At 47.6% G+C, this 16,380-nt stretch overlaps 2 protein-coding genes and 1 long non-coding RNA gene across 12 annotated transcripts in view; 1 reads left to right on the top strand and 2 right to left on the bottom strand.

The window, feature by feature from the left end:
* Window positions 1-2,630: 2,630 nt before the first annotated feature.
* On the bottom strand, window positions 2,631-12,570 carry Swi5 (SWI5 homologous recombination repair protein). Of its 2 annotated transcripts, XM_048432083.3 has the most exons (5): window positions 12,145-12,325; window positions 11,825-11,873; window positions 6,011-6,132; window positions 4,453-4,547; window positions 2,631-2,957 (listed from the first exon to the last, which is right to left on the bottom strand). In XM_048432083.3, exons 1-5 carry the CDS (start codon window positions 12,192-12,194, stop codon window positions 2,893-2,895), a joined length of 381 nt encoding a protein of 126 aa, XP_048288040.1. In that variant the 5' UTR covers window positions 12,195-12,325; the 3' UTR covers window positions 2,631-2,892. The 2 variants fall into 2 exon arrangements, with proteins under 2 accessions (XP_048288040.1, XP_048288041.3); XM_048432084.3 differs by lacking the exons at window positions 2,631-2,957; window positions 4,453-4,547; window positions 6,011-6,132 and adding an exon at window positions 6,139-6,906 and having other exon boundaries at window positions 12,145-12,570.
* Window positions 7,846-11,818, bottom strand: LOC148118662 (uncharacterized). The gene is made up of 2 exons (XR_015735834.1): window positions 10,970-11,818; window positions 7,846-10,853 (listed from the first exon to the last, which is right to left on the bottom strand). It is a non-coding gene; the product is annotated as an uncharacterized LOC148118662 (long non-coding RNA).
* Window positions 12,528-16,380, top strand: part of LOC125398941 (golgin subfamily A member 2) — a 20,438-nt gene continuing 16,585 nt past the window's right edge. For all 9 annotated transcript variants that reach the window (XM_087899746.1, XM_087899745.1, XM_087899743.1 and 6 more), the window contains exons 1-2: window positions 12,528-12,662; window positions 15,986-16,108. In XM_087899746.1, the coding sequence (XP_087755872.1) occupies window positions 12,579-12,662; window positions 15,986-16,108 (207 nt within the window). In that variant the 5' untranslated portion in view covers window positions 12,528-12,578. The remainder of the gene's footprint in view (window positions 12,663-15,985; window positions 16,109-16,380) is intronic.

Raw genomic sequence — 16,380 nt, 5'->3', positions numbered from 1 at the left:
CTGGATGTGTGATTGTCATCTCTCACCTCCGTTGTCCCTTCCTGTCCACGTGCTGCCCAGTTAGCCCTTAAGCACATCTGAGTGGACACTGCCCCCAAGAGGCTGCTGCCCGCCAATAGCGCATGGCAGATCCTTTCTGACAAGGAATAGCACCATGCCTGCAATGCCATAATGGACTAAGCTTTTGAGACTGTATGCAAGCTCAGAATTAAATGCTTTCTCTTAGAGTCTTTCAGAGCAGCAGATAGTAACTTAAGACATAGGATTTCATATATATATATAGTCCTATAGCCTGAAACTCACGTGAATCAGACAGGCCTTCAAGTCACAGAGGTTTGCCTCTATGCTGGGATTAAAGGCATGCGCCACCACCGTGTATGTGTATGTCTCTGTGGGAGCAGGAGTGGCTGTGAGCTGCTGGTCGTGTGCTAGGAACTAGTTTGAGATAGGGTTTTTACTATGCAGCCCTCGTTGTCCTAGAACTCGCTCCGTAGACCAGGTTGGCCTCATACTCGAGACCCACCTGCCTCTGCCTCACGAGTGCTGAGATCAAAGCTGCCCACTACCCATCACAACTCAGGTTTTCTTAACAGCTGAGCCAGCTTTCTGGACATCTGTCTATTGTCTTTTTGAAACACGGTCTTATACTGTAGCCTGTGTGGTCTAGGCTGGCTTGGAACTTTAGTACCATCCTCCCACAACTGCTTCCTTCCCAAGGGCTGAGATTACAAGCATGAATAGCTGGCTCTATACCTACTTTTACCATGCTGAGCTACGGAGTACGTGGGTTCTGCTCAGGCAGGCAGTGAATATCTCAATGACGGTACTCTATTTTTCCATTGTAGAGGTCAAGCCAGTTGCCCATGGCTACACAGCTTCTAAAACAGAGCTAGGGTTGAAACCCAGGCCTCCTTCTTTACCTCACAGTGCTGGTTTAAATGTAATTGGCCCTTCCAAGCTCACAGGAAGCAGCACTCTTAGATGTAGCTTTGTTGGAGTACGTGAGGCCTTGTAGAAGAAAGTGTCACTGCAGGGGGCTGGCTTTGAGGTCTCTGATGTTCAAATTACAGTGAGACAGACCACTTCAGCTCCCTCTCCAGCACTGTCTGCCTGCACACTGTCATGTCAACATGACGACAATGGACTAAACCTCTGAAACTGTAAGCCACCCCATTAAATGTTTTCCTTTATAAAAGTTGCCATAGTCATGGTATCTCTTCACAGCAACAGAAGCCATAAGACACCCACCCACCTCCATTTTTCTATGTAGCCCTGGGATCCATCTGTCTGCTCTCTGCCACTGCCTTCAGAGTGTTGGATTAAAGGTATGCAGTTAAGGCTGGGTTGTTTTTGTTTGTTTGGTTTTGGTTTTTTGAGACAGGGTTTCTCTGTAGCTTTGTAGTCTGTCCTGGAACTAGCTCTTGTAGACCAGACTGGCCTCGAATTCAGAGATCTGCCTGCTGAGTGCTGGGATTAAAGGCGTGCATGATCACCGCCCAGCAAGACTGGGTTTTAGAGATTACACTTCCTTAACTGCAGGTCCAGCTGTCCCCAGGCTTGAACATTCCTTCTGGCCTTGTGAGAAGCAGTATCCAGGAGGGATGGGCAGCTGGAGTCAAAACTTGTAGTAAGCCTGAAGTGCAAGTCCCATTTTAAATCAGAAGAGGGTATTAGGTCACCTGGAACTGAAGTTGTGGGCCACCATTTGCGTGCTGGGAACTGAACACAGGCACTTTAAACAGGAGAATTGTTTATACACAATGAGGAAAGGAGAGCTGTAGTCTACCCTCACCTGCCACTTATACATGGAACTGCAGTCCTCATTTTGAACATCAACTTACACAGGAAACATTCTTCTGTGAAAGTTGAATAAACATATTAACTTTTTTCCCCTTTAGAATTGAGGCATAAACCAGGAGGCAGTAGTGGCACACACCTTTAATCCCAGCACTCGGGAGACAGAGACAGGTGGGTCTCTGAGTCTGAGGTCAGCCTGGTATATAGAGTGAGTTCCAGGACAGCCATGGCTGATACACAGAGAAGCTCTATCTTGAAAAAAAACAAACAAACAGAATTATTGTATTAATGTATATATGCACACGGTGTAGAAGGCATGTGTGCCATGGTGCACAAGAGCTTCCACCCGAGAATTAAAAACAGTCCACTATCAGCTGTCTCTCCAGCCTCATGACTTTTATACACTCATGATGGTCAAAATTTATAATTTAACAATGCTGTCATTTCTGTTTGTCTCTATGTCTGGCTGTCCTGGAACTCACTCTGTAGACCAGACTGGCCTCGAACTCACAGAGATTTGCCTCCCCAGTGCTGGGATTTAAAGACGTGAGCCACTACACCTGGATAAATAAATGCCTGTCATTTCTTCTAAGTCTAACCTGTTTCTTCTCAACCTGGAAAAGTAACATCACAAAGCACGATCATGGGCTCAAATCCCTGCCACACTTTGCTACTGTGTGAACCTGGACAAGTCACCTGCCTCTCTGAGGTCAATGGGACAGCACTAAGAATCCCTAAGGATGCAGAGACAAGAGCTCTGAGGCTGGGCAGGAGTGGGCTGCTGTGGTCCATGGCGGATGAGACTAGGACTGGAAAAGGAATGGGGTCAGGACCACAGAGACTGCTCATGTTTATTAGCAGAAGGGAGAATCCCACATCCACTCACAACCTTAGACCTGACGATACCCACCCCTCCCAACACCCTCCTTCTCTAAACCCCACCCTAAACTTAGTTTGGGCCCTTAGGAAAATTTTGGGCTTCTAGCATTTTTTTTTATCTGGAAACCATATGAATGTACTGTCTGGACTATCTGTTTTTCATGTCTCCATCCACTTGTCCCTGTGGGCTGTAGACAAAAATCTGCAAGACTCTCCTCAGTCGCTCAGGTCTAGATCAAAATCTGGATATAACTCCTTGATGGTGACACCGCGGGTCAGAGCTGAAAGAAAGGAAGGAAGAATTACTATCCAACGGAGAAGGTCAAAACCCAAAAACTAAGGCCACTGTCCTAACTACCCAGACACCTTACCCAAATGGCAAAGGCAATCTTCCTGTTTCTCCTTCCAAGTCTTGCCCCTGGGGGCTTGGCCTGGCTACACTACATCAATCAACCAAGTATTTCAGCATGGCCTGCAGCCAGCCTTTCAGGCGGCAGCCTGTGTGACCCTACTCTTGCTGCTCTGCCTAAGAGACTCCGCCTCCCTTCCTCCACAGGGAAGGCTCTTCTCAGAGGCCTCCTCAGAGCACCTCATCATGTGCCCTCCTGCCCACCTTCTGCAGACCTCAGTCTTCCATCTCCCCCGTTTCCTTTATAGAACTTAACATGGCTGCATTTCTGCTCAGCTACTGACTGGTCATTCTGCCCATTCTAAACACTAAAATCCAAGGCACATGTTTCACCACCATCAGCATCTTCGAGTGCCTGGTACACAGCAGACACTCAGTAAATATTCACTGAAAAAAACCACAAAAGTGATAGGACACTGGCTCCAGGCCCTTGGACCTAGGGGTGACAGGTCTCATCTGATTTCTACCAAGAACACTTTTATGGCTGTTGTTGTTTTGGTCAGGTCTCACTATGAAACTCAGGCTGGTCTTCAACTTATGATCCTCCTGCCTCAGCCTCCAGAGTACTAGGATTTCAGGTGTGCACCACCACATCTGGCCACCCCCTCCCCCGTTTAAGCTATGATCACTGCCCTTTGAGACACTTTCATTTCCGTCCTATTTTCTTCTCCCTCTGGAGGACCCATTCTTAGAGATATGATTTCTCTCTGCTGGGAACCTAGGTTCCTCTGGTCTGTGGAATCTTGGATGCCAACAGGGATTTCCGTAAAAAGCACTAAAACTCAGGCAGCAGCTGGGCAACAACACAGCTCCGAACCCCACCTCTCTGGCTGCAGACTATCAGGGTGCACCACTCTAGGTCAGTGGAAAGGGTTACTGAGCGTAGATAAGGCTACCTACACAGTATCTTACCCCAAACCAGCTCAACTTCCACGTCAGGTGGGCTGCTTGTCAGCCCCAACACACAAGATGCTAGATAGCAAGATTTAGTTGGAGGAAGAGCTAAATCCCACTGTACATCATAAAGAGCTGCCCTGGTCCCTTGCTCCACTTAAGCAAGTCTGTCATCAGAGGTATCCATGGTATCTCAAGGTCTCTGCATGCCATGGAAGATCAGGGACCTTAGTCTAGTCTCGTAGGTGGTTAAGTCCTGTTCAGACTTGCTCCTAAGTAAGCCCTGTGCTTGAGATTCTAGGGATGAAAGCAAGAACTGCATACCTGCTTTGCTGGGTACCAGGGGGAGCAAAAGCTGGTGAGAAGAAGGGTTTGTGTATTGCAGGAGCAGGGTAGCTGACAGGAGTGGGATGGCCAGCAAGTTAGGGGAGCCTGGGAGGGGAGGAGCCACCTTCCCACCCCTTGAGACTCACCCAGCTTTCCCAGAAGCATCTGTGCCACATCCTTGATGTCATTGTACTCATGGAGGAGAGCAATATGGTCCTCCAGTTCAATCACACAGTAGCCTCTAGGGAAGAGCAATGGAGAACAAGCACCATTAGGTAAGCTGATGAAGGTGGTAGTGAGGCATTTAACAAATATTCACTATAGTCCTATTAGGTGCTAGGCCTCGGTGACAGTGATGACAGAATGGACCCTGTCCTCCTGAAGCTTATAATGGGCAGGGATCTACTCACCCTCATTGCTAGCAAACCTGTCTGTCCCCTAAAGGAGAGTTTCCAGACACAGAGTCACTGTGTGACCCTGGCCACAAAGAAGCACATAATCTAGGTCACCAGGCAGACTCCCTCGTGTGAAATATACATCCCTGTGCATCTTAGACTCTGCCCTGATGCTGGCATGAGGAACATGGGGAAGCCCAGGGGTTGTGGAGAAGCCAGCTTCTCCTAGATGCTGAAACTCCACACTGAAAGGGGCCATGGCTGTCAGCAGTGCCTAGACTACACCAGAGTGAGAGACCAGAACAGCCACTGCTTTCACTTCCATCAGCTTTCTAGACCCTGGTGCTAGGCTTGTCCTAACCTGCACAGATATTCAGAATCCCATGGCAAAATTTTTTTTAAATTATTTATTTATTTATTATGTATACAATGTTATGTCTGTGTGTATGCCTGAAGGCCAGAAGAGGACACCAGACCTCATTACAGATGGTTGTGAGCCACCATGTGGTTGCTGGGAATTGAACTCATTACCTTTGGAAGAGCAGGCAGTGCTCTTAACCACTGAGCCATCTCTCTAGCCCCAGCAAAATCTTATGTATGCCAAGCTAGTGTAGCTGGGTTTGTTACTAGGCACTAATTAAAAGAATGTGTGTGACTTGGGATGAACCCCAAGGCATTCCGACACAGAGCTCCATTCCTTGCCTTTTGTTTTTCTGCACAGCAATTGAACCTAAGGCTTTATGTTCCCACACTGGGGAGGCAACAAGACTTGCTCAGAAAACTAGATATTGGGGCTGGAGAGATGGCTCACTGGTTAAGAGCTTTGCCTGCTCTTCCAAAGGTCCTGAGTTCAATTCCCAGCAACCACATGCTCACAACCATCTGTAATGAGAATTGGTACCCTCTTCTGGCCTGCAGGGCTGTAGGCAGAACACTGAATACATAAGAAATAAAATTAAAAAAAAAAACAAAAACCAAAAAACTAGGTATTGGCCGGGTAGTGGTGGCACACGCCTTTAATCCCAGCACTCGGAAGGCAGAGGCAGGCGAATCTCTGCGAGTTTGAGGCCAGCCTGGTCTACAAAAGCAAGTTCCAGGACAGGCTCCAAAGTTACAGAGAAACCCTGTATCAAAAAAACTCAACCTTCCCGGCCCACAAAAAAACTCAAACTAGATATTGTTGCCCACACCTATAATCACACACTAAGAGGAGACAGGAGGATCAGTTCAAAGTTATCAGTTACATATCAAGTTTTAGGCCAGCCTGGGATACCAGAGGGTCTCAGAAAACAAAATTACAGAGACTTACTCTTTTACTAACTGGGAAATCTCCTTGTCCAGCATGTCCTGTTTCTCCTTCAGTTTCTGAATGTCAGCTTTCAAAGACTCCTCGCTGCTGTCATCAGGCAGTTCAGTCCTGGGAAACAGACGCTGAGTGGCAGGAAAAAAAGTCATCAGTTGGACCAATCTGGACCCACAGATCAGAGCCTATGAGATACCTCTTGATAGTCACTCCTTCTTTCTGCTTGCTAATATTTCCCTGCCCTCAAATGCCACATATTTCTCAGCTTTCCTTGGAACTAGGTGTGGCCCAAGTTATGACAAGGGTTATGTGACAGGTTTATGGCGAATGGAAATGCCATCAGAAAAGACACGTGCAACGTCTGAGGACTCTCTCTCCAGGAGAGAACGGGCTTAACCCTGGCCTTTCTCTGCCTGAAATGCTGACATAATGCTGGAGTAGATCAGCAATCTCAGCCTCATGGAGGCTGAAGCAAGGTGAAGGATGGAGTCCACGATGGCGGTTATTTGGGACTTTCTTCCCAACCAAACCCAACCCTTAGCAGCTGGCCACTTTGGCCTGTAGTCTGAGCCCAGATCTACAATGTGATTGGATTTATAGTCTCAATGGACAAGATCTTTCCCTGATGCTACACTTCATCTTTGCCCTTTCGGCCTGAGCCTATAAAGCAGTGATTCTCAACCTGTGACTCACGACCCCCCAAAGGCCATGTATTACACATCATGCATGTCAGATATTTACATCATGATTTGTAACAGTAGCAAAAAAAAATATTTATGGATGGGGTCACCACAACATGAGGAACTGTAGGGCCGTGGCGTTAGGAAGGATTAGGACCACTGTTGCAAAGGCTGGCATCTGGTGCTCACTTATCTTCGGGAAGTCGATGCTGGAAGACCTGCCTAGCAAGAGAATAGAGGAAGCTGTGGTTCCTGTTCTTAGGTCTCTGCCTGTGACCAGTCACTCTGCAATTATGACTGAGCACTGTCTGCCAGCACTGGCAGGAGCCCCAGGAAGACATTCATCCAGGCCCCTGTATTCAGAGGACACACAAACCAAAGAGAAGGCCTGCAAGGTGGCTCAGCTGGCTAGACCACTTGCTCTGTAATCCTGACAACCTTGAGTCTGATACTCAAACCCTGGAAGAGAACCGACTCCTCAAAACTGTTCTCTGACCTACACACTCGCACATGACATTAAAAGTTTCAAAAGGGCCACCGAGATGGCTCAGCAAGTAAAGGTGTTTGTGGTCACACCTAAGAGACATGAGTCCTACTCCCGGAGCTCCCAGAGAAGGACTCCTTCCAGTTATCCTGACTCCCACTTGTATACCACAGTGCAGAGACCCTTTCTACAGTTCCTCACGTTGTGGTTACCTCCCAACCATAAAGTTATTTCGTTGCTACTTCATGACTAATTTCGTTACTGTTACGTGACCCTGTGAAAAAGTCATTCAAATCACAAAGGGATCGCTGTTATATTGAGTACCTCCTGATCCAAATAAAAAAGTATAATTTTATTTACATTTTACTTTACAAAAAGGGTGTGTGTGTGTGTGTGTCTCACTTTGTAGCTCCAGTAGGCTTGTAACTCAGTATGTAGACCAGTCTACCTCCAACTCAAAGATACATCTACCTCTTGCCTGCAGAGTGCTGGTATTGAAGGCATGTGCCACCACACCTAGCAGAAATAAATGTAATTTTTTCTATAGGGCTATAATGATGGTTAAAAGCACTTGCTGCTCTTGCAGAGGATCTGGGTTTGGTTCCTAGTACCCACATAGTATTCACCTGTAATTCCAATGCCAGGCATGAATACGGTACACATATGTAAGCAAACACTCATGAACATAAAATTTATATTTATTTTTGATTTTTCAAGACAGGGTTTCTCCGTAGCTTTGGAGCGTGTCCTGGAACTAGCTCTTGTAGACCAGGGTGTCCTCGAACTCAGATCCGCCTGCCTCTGCCTCCCGAGTGCTGGGATTAAAGGCATGCGCCACCACCACCCTGTGAGCCACCATGTGGTTGCTGGGAATTGAACTCAGGACCTCTGGAAGAATAGCCAGTGCTCTTAACCTCTGAGCCATCTCTCTAGTCGTCGTCCCCCCACTTCTTTGAGACAGGGTTTCTCTGTGTAGCCCTAGCTGTCCTGGAACTTGCTCTGTAGACCAGGCTGGCCTTGAATTCAGAGACCACCTGCCTCTGCCTCCCCAGTGCTGGGATTAAAGGTGTGTACCCCCCACCACCACCCAGCTCTCAATTTTAATTATGTGTCTGTGCATGAGAGCAGGTCCTGTCAAGGCCAGAGGCAGTGTATCTTCCTGCAGTTGGAGTGCTAGGAGGCTGAGAGGCACGTGACGCGGGTGCTGGGAACTGACCTCAGACCCTCTGCAAGAGCAGTCCACGCTCCTAACCAACGAGCCATCCAGCTCTCCATGTCCAGTCCTTTCCCCACCTACTTTCCACCTCATTTCCTGAGACAGGGTCTCTCTGACTCTAGAGCTCACTAGTTGGCTCGACAGCTGGCCACCAAGTCCTAGGGTTGTGGTTGTCTCCACCTCCATGCTGGGATTACATCATGTCTGTGCTTCTGCACCCAGTTTTCACATGGGTGCTACTGAGTTTATATGAGTCCTTTCATGGCAAGCACCCATAGAGCTATCTTTCCAATAGATGCTGACAGTTTAATTCATTTCTCATCACCTGACATGTTGTACGTTCCATATTTATGTCCACACCACTGTTATCCTGGTGAATTCCAAGCAGACAAGGACTTTGTATGTGTGTCCAGTGCTGACACCATAGGGCCCACAGTAGTAGTTAGGTACACAGTAGACAATATTCATTACATGAAAGACCCAACAACTAATCAACTAATTATAAGTCTAACAAGAGCTTTGAAGAACAATGTGCTAAGGAAGCGTCTAGAATTGAGAACCAGAAGTGGGGAATAAGGTTTTTGGAAGAAGCTGAACTTCAAAGATCTAATAAAGGGTTAGCTGGGTTAGTCTAGGGAGTTCTCCCCAGGTATTGACACTCAAGCAAAGTTGGATACTTAGACTATCAGGACAAGACCATGAGAGAAAAGTCAGAGTTCATTAAATAAATGCATTTTTTTTTTCTTTTTCCTTTTTTTTTTTTTAAAAAAAAAACAAAACAGGCTTCCTCTGTCAAACAGTCCTGGCTGTCCTGGAATTCACTTCTTAGACTAGGGAACTCACTAAGATCCACCTGCCTCTGCTTCCCGAGTGCTGGGATTAAAAGTGTGCCACCACTGCCCGGCTTGCAAAATACATTCTTAACAGATTTAAGAACAGGAAGAAGTTAAAGGCACACCGAGAAAGAACGAGACAAACGCAAGTAAGGGTGTGGGCTTCCAAAGAAGACTTGAATTTGTAGATTTTTTTTTTATTTTTTCAGACAGATTCTTACTACATAGCCCTGGCTGTCTTGAAACTCACTATGCAGACTAGGCTGGTTTCCAACTCACTGAAACTCATCTGCCTCAGCCTCCCAATACCAGTACCTGGTATTAAAGCATAAGCGCCACCACTCCCAGCCACATTTCATTGTCTAGGCACACATGGGTGACTTCTGAAATTATTCCAAGGTTTGCTAAGGTATTTTAAGGTGATGACAAGGTCCCATGGTTCCTGAAACCTGCCTGACAGGTTTACAGTAGATGATTAGACTCTTAGATCACAAGGGTGCAGAAAATTAGGATAGCATCATCTCCAATGTAAACAATGTCTCCTGAGACTCCTGGAAAACTTCCGGGTGAGGAGAGATGCCCTATCCATTGCCTGGCCTTCAGTCTGTCTTACTGACACCTTACCACCCCATTCAGAAATTTTTCTCCCTAAAAGAAATATCAGGGCCAATGAAATAGTTTAGCCGGTAAAAGTACTTGGTGACAAGTTCGAGGACCTGAGCTGGATCCCTGGAGGACACAGTGTGGAAGGGAAGAACCAACCTTCAAAAGTTGTTCTTTGACCTCCACATGTACTCTGTGACATTCAAGAGCCCACAACAAACCTAAACTCATTTTTGTGCACTTTTTTTTTGTTGGAGACAGGGTTTCTCTGTAGCTTTGGAGCCTGTCCTGGAACTAGCTCTTGTAGACCAGGCTGGCCTTGAACTCAAGAAGATCCGCCTGCCTTTGCCTCCTGGGTGGTGGGATTAAAGGCCCACCCAACCTAAACTAATTTTAAAAGGTAATTTAAATTATTAAAAAAAAAAGTCATGCATGGTGGCATAAGCCTTTAATAAGTACCAAGAGGCTGAGGCAGGTAGCTATCTGTGAGTTCAACTCCAGCCTGGTCTGCAGTCAGGGATACATAAAAACACTGTCTCAAGAAAAGTTTAAAAAAGAAATATTGTCTTTATATTGGCAATATTCACAGCAAATACTGTGCTGGAATCCCAAATTCTAAAATCAGGGTTCTCTCTCTTTTTGTTTCATTTTTCAAGATAGGGCTCCCTTGTGTAGCCCTGGCTGTCCTGGAACTCACTCTGTAGACCAGGCTGGCTCAAACTCAGAGAGATCAGCCCACATCTGCTTCCCCAGTGCTGGGATTAAAGGTCTGCACCACCACCATCCTGCTTACAGTGCTTTTTTTTCTCCCTATGTCCCCATAATTTTCCCTGGCATTTTATCCTGACTCCCCGGCATTTGGGAGTTGCTGAGGGAGGCAGGAGGATGATGAAAAGTATTTGTCAGTCTGGGCTACAAAGTGAGACCATGAAGGGCATCCTTGAAGACAGAGTAGGTTTGGGACCTGCTTGGGACACATGAGACTGTGAAGAACCAGCCTGCCTCCATCTTCAGCTTAAAAGCCATCTTATTACTAAATAAAAGGAAAAAAAAAAAGCTGTTGAGACGAGAGAGAAGGGTTAAGAGTACTGGCTGCTCTTCCAGAGGCCCTGAGTTCAGTTCCCAGCAACCACATGATGGCTCAATCACCTAGAATGAGATCTGGTGCCCTCTTCTGGCCTCCAGGCACACATGCAGGCAGAATACTGCATATAAAAGAGAGAGAAAGAAAGAGAGAGAGAGAGATCTATCTTGAACCCTACCTTTGTTTCAAAAGGTTATACGACCACCAATGACTGCCTTCTTACGTCCACCTTGCAAGCATGTCTATGTAGGACTAACTGGTTATGCTTCTATTCTGCTCCTGTAACCCTGCCTATTTTGCTACCCAAGTCCCCATCTGGAAAGCCCCTACCCTAGTTGTAAAGGCCTTGTCTTCATCACATCTGCGGCTGACCTCTCGAACTCCGCCTTAGGGGGAGGCAGCCTGTGTACACGGATAGCAAAGCTTGTTTTAATTAATTTGCCATGATGATTTGGGTCGGTGGTCCTTCTTCATCCACCTTGGGGATTAACGACTGTATTACAAAAGGCATAAAGAACAAAAGGAGCTACTCAAAAGAAGTGGCCCATGATTCATCGAAGAGAGTGCTTGAAGAGTCCATCTTTGGGGATGAGACGACGGACGCTGAAAAGGAGCTAGCTCTACTGGTCGTTTAGGGCGTGGCCAGCATCAAGAGAGATTCCCTGACAGGAAAACTGCTGGCAGGACTGAAGGCAGGGCGGGGTGAGGGGGACAAAGCTGCAATCGGGAGGAGGCAGGAGAAGCGTAGGCATCGGACAGGTAGGAGTGGAAGGTGAGGACCCCGTTTCAGAGGTAGGGAGGGTGGGACCAGGAAAGGACCAATGCCTCAGAACAGCTTGGCGGCGGGAGGCTCGGGAGGAGGAGATGGGCGGGCAGGTGTCGGGATGCAGAGGAGGGCGGGCTGGGGCTGACATACTCACCGGCGATCGGAAGGGTCCATAGCAATTTCGGCCGAGGCCTGAATCAATCCTGGGGAGGAACCCGAAGAAAGGGCTGATGAGGTGGGGTCACCGAGGGGGCGCGGGAGCCGCAGAGGGAGCAGGCTGGACCGCGGTTCAGCTGCAGGGCATTTTCCTGAACTACCGGGATGGGGCAGGGGTCTTTGAGGTCTGAGTGCGCATGGTGGGAAGGGAACTGGGAGGAGAAAGGGCTGTGAGGGGCCTAGTGAGGGGAAGTCTGGGATAAGGCGTGAGAGTCGGGAAAGGGCTAGGAAATGAAGCGCTGCGCGCTCCTCGCCCACCTCCTGAGCCCCGAGGTCCGAGGTACCCGGATCGGGGTCGTCTGATGCATAGAAGGGTCCAGGGTTGGGGTTTAAACGGCTGCCGCAGCGCCTTCAGGTAATCAGAAATCAGCGAAGGAGACCACCAAGCGACGCCCGTCAAGCTGCGCGCGCACCAAGCTAGCGAGGTTCCGCCCCTCTTTCCGATAGGCGGCCGAACGGGGTCATGGCTGCGCGCGCAGCTTTCCCCGTTCACTCCACCGGTTACTCCCGCCTCGCGGCAGTGTGGCCACGCCTCCCTGCCATTCATCGTTCTCGTCAACCAATGGGCTTGGAGAGGGTAGGCCACGCTGCGTTTCCCAGAGGCCTAGTGGCGTTTGGCACCCGCCTTCTCTGCCACTCAGAGCGCTGTAGCTGCCGGAAGCAGTTTCGCAGTGGCTGCCGGGATCGTGGTGATGTGGCCCCCCCGCTCCCCCCCTCCCCACCCCGGGATGTCGGAAGAAACCAGGCAGAGCAAATTGGCTGCGGCCAAGAAAAAGGTAAAGCGCTCCGGGTCGCGGCCCCTTGACCCCACCCGAGCTCCTCCGACGGCCGGACCATGACCAGAGTCCGAGCCTTTCCCGAGACACACGGGAAGAACCCCTCAGCGCCCTGGGCTCCCCAGTAAAGTCTTCTCAGCCAGCCCCGCCCCCTCAACAACCCAGCCCCCCGCCCGCCCGCCCAGTCGCCCCTGGCTGACTTTGGCCAGTGACTTCAGGGTCTTTCGGCCCCCAGCTCCGAACTAGACCTCCCTTGGCTCCTGGTCTCCAGGGACCTCGCTCCTGGCCCTGTACTCTCATCCCCCGCAGCTCCCCGGAGCGGCGAATCGGGCGTTGGTAGTGTGGAGTGGAATGTGGTTACGTCACAGGCCCCCTCAAAACTGTCATTACTATCCGGAGGCCGGTCTTGGAGCGTCCCTCCTGCTCACCTAAAGTCGTCAGCCCTTTTCCTGTTTCTGGGGGAGCACCTATTTCCACCTGGAAGGGAGCTCGAGTACGGAGACGATTCAGGCGTCCACAGTCGTTTAACTTAGCCGTTAATGTGAGCACAGGACACTGTCAGTGTCTCTGGCTGACATGGAAGAACGGTGTGGGTTGGGTTGGGATTTTTTTAGTGTTCCACTCGCTAAGAGACTGAAATGACTCTGGACATTTGCAAAATGCATGTTTACTGTGGATCAGTTTCTTGGGAAACTGAACAACTTCCAGTCGGCTTCTCAGACTAGGTGGTGAGCACTACAGGGTAAACATGAGGCATCTCTCAGAAGCCTCCCTTTTCCATGAGCCTTTTGAGACACGAACATAAAAGTCAGGCGTGGCGTTTTCATAGATTTGTCAGAATCTTCCCTCTGCAGTAAAACCTCTCTGAAATGATGCTTAGGTTGGGCTCCCCCTTTCTCGTGTTCACTAAGGCTCGCCTTCATGAGCTCTTCCCCCCGTGTTACGTTGTAAAAGTTTTAGGAAGTACTGCCGTGTTGGTAAAGAGCCCCAGTGAGGTTAGGCATGTAGCTAAGTTGATAGGGTGTTTGTTTAGTGTATGCAAGGGCCGGTTAGTTGGCAAGAGTGTTTGCCTAACACGTATGAGGTTCTGGGTGGGTCCCAACACGGCTTTAACTAGGCAAAGCAATGCATGCCTGTATCCCAAGACTCTGGGGGTAGAGGCAGAAGGATCAGAACTTCAAGGTTATTTTAGTCTTTATATGGAGTTTGAGGCCAGCATGGTATATGTAATATTCCATCTTTACAAAAAAAATAAATAGAGGGTTGGGGCTGACAAGATGGCTCAGCAGGTAAAGCACTTGTTGGCTCTTGCAGAGGACCTAGATTTAGCTCCTATCACCCACATGTCAACTAACTTCCATCTGTAACTCTAGTTCCAGAGGCTCTGTATTACACCCTCTTCGGGTCACCTAGGTTACCGCATGTACACTATGTACAAATAGATATGTAGGCAAAAACTCATAAAATAAAAATGATCTTTCTTATTAATTAGAGTAATTTTTTTTTTTCGAGAAGAGTCAATGTAGTCCTGACTGTACTGGAACTCACTGTGTAGACTAGGCTGTCCTCAAACTCCTCAGACTCACAGAGATCCACACCTACCACTGCCTCCCTAGTGCTGGGATGAATGGTATGGGCTACTATCCCCAGCAATCTTTTTTTTTTTTAATGGAAACTATATATGGCTCAGTAGTATAGAGTACTGGTGTCTCATGCATATTGCTCCAAGTTCAATTTCCAGTACTGCCACACGCACGCATACACACACACACAAAAAAAAAAAAGGAAGGAAGGAAGGAAGGAAAAAAGAAAAAGAAAAAAGCCATTGACTTGAGGTTTTATTAACAGTACTTTGGCTTTTGAGGATGAGATGATTCATTGAGTAAAGTGCTTGCCACACAAGCAGAAGAACCTGAGTTTGGATTTCTAAGAACCCACATAAAACCAGACATGGCAGCATGAATCTGTAAGCCCAGATATTCTCTAGCTAGATGGATGGTAGAGACAGAACTCCTAGGAACGGAAGGGCCACCTAGCCTGCTGTGTTTTGCAACAGAGACCTGTCTCAAAGTGGAAGAGACTGTCCTCTGATATTCTTGTGTGTACCCATGTACCTTCTGCCAGTACAGACATACATGTGCATGACACACACATACACAGAGACACGTACACACATACATATTTTGAAGATGGAATTTTTGGATTTTATTTCCAGCACCCACGATGATTGATAATCATCTGAGACTCCAGTTCAAGGTTCTGACACCCACTTCTGACTTCGGTGTGTATCACATATACACCCAATGCACATATATACACACATGTGGGCAAAACATTCATGCACATAAAATAAATTTAAAAATAAGTAAGAATAAAGACAAGGTCTTGCTTTGTACCCTTCACTGGCCTGGAACTTGCTATGTATACCAGGCTAGCTCAACTCATCACTCCGTCTGCCTCTGCTTTGAGTGCTAGGATTAAGGGTGTGTACCACCATGCCCAGCTATACAAAATGTTCTGAAAAAAGGAAGGGGTTTTAAGATTCAGTATGTAGTTTTTGTCTGCTGGTTCATTTGTTTGTTGTCTTATTCTGCAACTGGATATTGCTGTGTAGCTAAGGCTGGCTTCAAAGTCTGATTTCTCATGCCTGTCCCTTCCAAGAGCTGGGATTACAGATGGGAAAGAGTACACCCAGCTAGTTCCTACCTGCTGAATGTTTCCTCTCTAATTGCTACCTCTAGATTTTCCTTTGGGAGCTGCAAACCCCAGGGCTGGGAATCAGAAGATTGAGTTTAAATTCTGTGTCGTGTGTGTGCGCGCACACACGCATATATGCATATATGTTGCTGGGGATGGAACTCAGGGCCTCTTGAATGCTAGGCAAGTATTTTCCACTGAGCTACATTCCTAACCCAATTACTGCCTTCTTAGCCATGCTATTTCTTTGGCAATTAAAATGTCATTACGATATCTTGTAGAATTGTGGTACATAAGACTTATGTATATAAGATTATTTTTATAAAAAATGCATGGGAGGGAGCTGGGTATGAAGTTCAGCTGGGAGATTACTTGCCTTGCTTGTACAAAGCCCTAGGTTTGTTCTCCAGCACTGTATAAACAAGGTATGGTGGTACCTATCTGTAATCCTAGAGCATATCTACATAGTGGGTTGGAGTTCATCCTGGGATACATAAGACCCTATCTCAAACAAATAATGCATACAGAAACACCATCAAAAACCGCTTAATAAACTGGAAGGCTGGAGTGGAGGCTGTGAGTATGGGACAAACGGCTTTCATGAGTGCCTGTTCTCTTTTTCACAGTTGAGAGAGTATCAGCAGAAGAACAGTCCTGGTGTTCCTGCAGGAGCAAAGAAGAAGAAAAAGATTAAAAATGGTAGTAGCCCTGAGAAAACCACCGCCAGTGACTGTCAGTCACCAGAGGATGTGAGTCTGGGTGGCAGAGTCCTGGGGATGGTGTGGAGAGGGCTGTGGTTCAGGTGGAAGTGTCAGTGATGGTTAAAATTTCTCGCTTTGAGGACTGGGAACCTAGTTCATTAGTAATGAATTAGGCCTCGCCTGGCAAGAGACCCTGGGTTTTATCTCAGCACAGAAAAATAAAGTAAAATCTGGGTCTGAATCTTATCTCTCCATCTGCTAGAAATATGATAAGATTTAGGACAAGTTGTTTGAACATTTTGAGCCTCTTCTTACATATC

The sequence above is a fragment of the Myodes glareolus genome, chromosome 21, assembly GCF_982192425.1.
Source record: "Myodes glareolus chromosome 21, mMyoGla1.1, whole genome shotgun sequence".
NCBI lineage: Eukaryota > Metazoa > Chordata > Mammalia > Rodentia > Cricetidae > Myodes > Myodes glareolus.
Note: the sequence above shows the minus strand (reverse complement) of the source record. Positions and strands in the feature narration are given on the sequence as shown.